The sequence below is a fragment of the Solanum dulcamara genome, chromosome 7 (genome assembly GCF_947179165.1).
Source record: "Solanum dulcamara chromosome 7, daSolDulc1.2, whole genome shotgun sequence".
Lineage (NCBI taxonomy): Eukaryota > Viridiplantae > Streptophyta > Magnoliopsida > Solanales > Solanaceae > Solanum > Solanum dulcamara.
Window position 1 is genome coordinate 66566618 of NC_077243.1, and position 4053 is coordinate 66570670.

Below are 4053 nucleotides of genomic sequence, written 5' to 3' on the forward strand. Positions count from 1 at the left end.
TCAAGTGTACAAGCCAAGTCTAAGCAGAGTCTCGAAGATCGGTACAAAGACGTCTGTACTTATCTTTAAGAGGCTATGAACACTGTTAGAAAACCTCTTTTATTAGTTATTTCTTAACGTGTGAGGGTGTTATTGCCAATGCAGAGTTTTGCGTGTTGTTTTGGCAAATGCCGAGGGCAAGGGCTATATCTATTGATAGAGGGGAGACAGTCCCCGAGGCTGATGTTGGAACCTTACCTAGGGGTAGAGGTAGAGGTCGATCTAGAGGTCATGGTCGTGGAGAGCTCGAAGGTAGAGGTCTTGCCCGAAGAGCGGCACATGACTGAGGTCAATTTAGGGAGGTTTCTCCAAAAACACATGTTAAGGCTTGTGAGGACCAAGTCCTTCCATAGGTCGTGGCACCATTGTTTCAGGAGACCTTATTGATGATGTTAGGTGTGTTAGAGAGTCTTACTCAGGGTGTTGTAGGCACGCCACAGGGTTCACAAAGTAGAGTTGGCGGACATACCCCGAAGAAGCATCGGGATCTAGTAGTTCAAGGTCAGGTGGGTCAGCTATTGTCCCGATCCGACCTAGGAACTTGTCGTAACACGTCGATTGAAACCCCGAAGGGTTCCAACCAAGCCTATTATATATATCATAAGCATACATCAGGTAAAATAAAAGAGAAAACATCATAACAGAGTCTAAACCATGAGTAAAAAATGAAGAATGTCACATGACAACATACACTCGAAACATTTGTCAAACTATAACCATATTATATAGATCGTCTTTTATATGGGCAAGAAATAAATTAACTTTAATAGTGTACCAACTATTCTAAAGAAATATAAGAAAATACAATAACAGGAAAAATAAAAACAGAGAGACATACTAAAAACCATAAATATTCTTGATTTAAAGTGTTCTGAGCCAAACTCTTCGATCTTAAATTCAATATTGCTAAATGTAACACATATTTTAACTAACAGGCATACACTAAATGTCATTTGTGGCTAAACTTAGCTAATTTTCATCATTCTTAGAAGTATCACCTTGAGGATCATCTTTACTGATCATGGTTATCACCTGCAACCTTAAACTAACATTAATAAGTTAAATTGTACAAAGAAAATAATCAATTTAGGTGAAATAAAAAATTATAAAAGAGACTAAAAAAGCTTAGATGTTCCATATTCATATACTCATATCAACAAATTCACCAACATCATCCTCCATTAGTTCATCATTAAGATCAACCAAAACTAAGGTTTCAGTATAGTTGATAAAGTTCAAATCATGCTTGTCATCTTGTATGTTCAAATCAAGCAGTGGATTATTGTTGTAATCGTAACAAAATATCTTGCCAGATCTATCTCTCATTATAATTTCTCCATTTCTCGTAAAAGCCAAGGGCTTGCAAATTGACATTCCTGGCACAATAATAGTCTGACAAGTCCAAGAATTTATCAAACCATACTTCTCCATCGTCCAAAGGTGACAAGGTTGTTCCCCGGGCCCATACCAACACTCGATTGGACTATCTGTAAAAAATCCAAGTATACCTTAAACTCACCAAAACATTTAAATCGATTAATCCTCTCTTCATCAGAAAATATTGGGCATTCAATATCGTGAAATATTCCGTCCCCCATATGAAATGACAAAATAACCATTTTATCCTCATAAGTGTTGCTCTTAATAGCCTTCCAGTGCAAACATTCATTAACAACAACTCCTGAAAATATGTCATGTCTGTTATAACAAAAATTAGGACTCAAATTCAGTGTTTTCCAAACCTTGGTATTTAGTGAAAATATCTCAGCCCTACACTCAAAATCATATGCACGAGGAGGTGTAATTGGCTCTTCATAATAATCTTCAATTAACCAATCATGGTCAATAAATCCAATTCGAACAACCTTAAAATCATTGGTCCTTTCATGATAACCAAATCCAGTACACATTTATCTAAATTGAAGATCAGATTTATCACTATAAATACTTGAAGGGGCAAGGATCAAGTACTTGTTTATAGATGGATTTGTCAAATATGTATGGCCAAAACGATTAATATCAGCGAGGCAAATCAGACCATTAACTGAACTCACAATAATACTATTCAATGCGTCTGGTAAGTCAAAGGAGACTCTTAAATCAGACTCATAGTAAAAAGTTTTGTGATTAAGCAAAGCAAAAGTCTTTTCAGAATTGGTTTCGATATGAGTATATAGAATATGATTTTCACATGTTACAATTGATGTCTCATGATGCTTCTTGATGAATTCTTGACTTTTTATCAAAGCATTACCAAGATTTGTATGTAACAAGGAACTTGATTAGCTCTTTAGCAGGGAGAAGCAAAAGAATTGAGATGATGATCTCAAAAGGTAAAGATGGTAGATACATGCTAGAAAGGATGTAATTTTTTTAAACTAGAATTTTCTTGCAAAAATATTCAAGAAAAGAGAAATGAATATGACTTGAAAGACTAATTTTTTTATTGTATATAGGGGGGGGGTCTTTAAATTCATGTAATATGGTCGAATTATTGTTATTAGATCAGTAGATAAGAGTGAAATTAAAGAGAAATGAATATGACATGAAAGACTAATTTTTTTATTGTATATATAGGGGGTTTTCTTTAAATTCATGCAATATGGTCGAATTATTGTTATTAGGTTAGTAGATAAGAGTGAAATTATTTCTAAAATTATTAATTTTTTTTTGGGATGATACGGCAAATACATTACACTAAATTAAATAATTGTGATAAAAGAATCTAATGTTGTTATTTGTTCACATTTGAGTTATGTAGATATCGTACAAATAATAAAAATTTATTTCTTTATTTTAACGGATAACAAAGCGGTCAACTTTGAAAAGATATATTTTCATTTTCATAACTTTTCTAAAAAGAAAAAAAATTAATGAACATATTATCTATATATTAAAAAGCATGGTGGCTCTTAACAAAATGTATACATATAATTACGCTTTGAAAAAGTTTTCACACTCGATAAATAATTATTTAATTATTCTCTTAATATATACGATCTTAAAGTCAAATAAAATTATCTTATTAAGTCTTGTCATATTTGTACTATGTATTATATTAATTATATTTAGAACTTAATGCATTAAAAATTAAATATTTTCCTTATTTGAATTATCTAATAAAATTGTAATTCCTTCCATATCATTCTTTCTAATATTTGGAATCAATGATTCAAAAAAAAGTTATTTATTAAATATTTTTTTATTTGAACTACATAGAAAATTCTAATATTTATTAGAACTTTAAAATCATTTCAGGGTGCATATTTTAATTTGAAGACTTGTCTTCAATTCCCACCAATTTTAGCCATTGCTCTTTCACGATCCAAATCTAAGTGCGATGACACGTGTCCTATCCCGCCAAGACAAGTCAGCCTAACCCAACATATGTGAAAAATAAAGTAGAAGAAATCAATAGATGATATAAACAAAAGTGGAAGTCTTTAGTAATCTCAAATAATCGCCAAAACTAGGTTGACACATTGTAATGACCCTGAAGGTCATTTTTAGAAAATTTTGAAAAATGACCATTTTACCCCTCTCAATAGTTGTCATGAGTCATTTCTGATCAGTGTATGGTATTAGTTTTAGAAATTTATTGTAATGTTTTGAATTTTGGGAGTTTGTGAGTTTTGAGGGTTAAAGTGTTCAAAAGTGGTTTTTGGTACAAACCAGAGCTACGAGTCTCGAAATGGAATTCCATTGATTCCATCAGCTTCGAAATGTGAGATTTTGTCTAGTAGAGTTTCTAGAATTGGAGTTATATAGGACACTTGAGGTCTAAATTTGTAAGTTTGAAGAATTTTAGGCGAATGTTTGACTTTGATCAACATTCATTGTTTTGATCCTCGAAATAGAATTCCGACGACTCAGTTGTATTCAGAGGATGGCTTTGGTCTCGGAATTATCTTGGTAGAATTTTTGGAGGTCCTGAACTAATTTTGGTATTTTGAGTCTTAAGGCTAGTTTAGTTGAGACCTCGAATTTGAATTTTGATGGTTTCATTGAGTCTGG

The 4053-nt window shown here is 32.4% G+C and overlaps 1 protein-coding gene across 1 annotated transcript; it reads right to left on the minus strand.

Annotated features, from left to right (window-relative positions):
- Positions 1-1179: 1179 nt before the first annotated feature.
- On the minus strand, positions 1180-1949 carry LOC129894817 (uncharacterized). The gene is made up of 2 exons (XM_055970447.1): positions 1548-1949; positions 1180-1431 (listed from the first exon to the last, which is right to left on the minus strand). Exons 1-2 carry the CDS (start codon positions 1947-1949, stop codon positions 1180-1182), a joined length of 654 nt encoding a protein of 217 aa, XP_055826422.1.
- Between the last annotated feature and the right edge of the window lie 2104 nt (positions 1950-4053).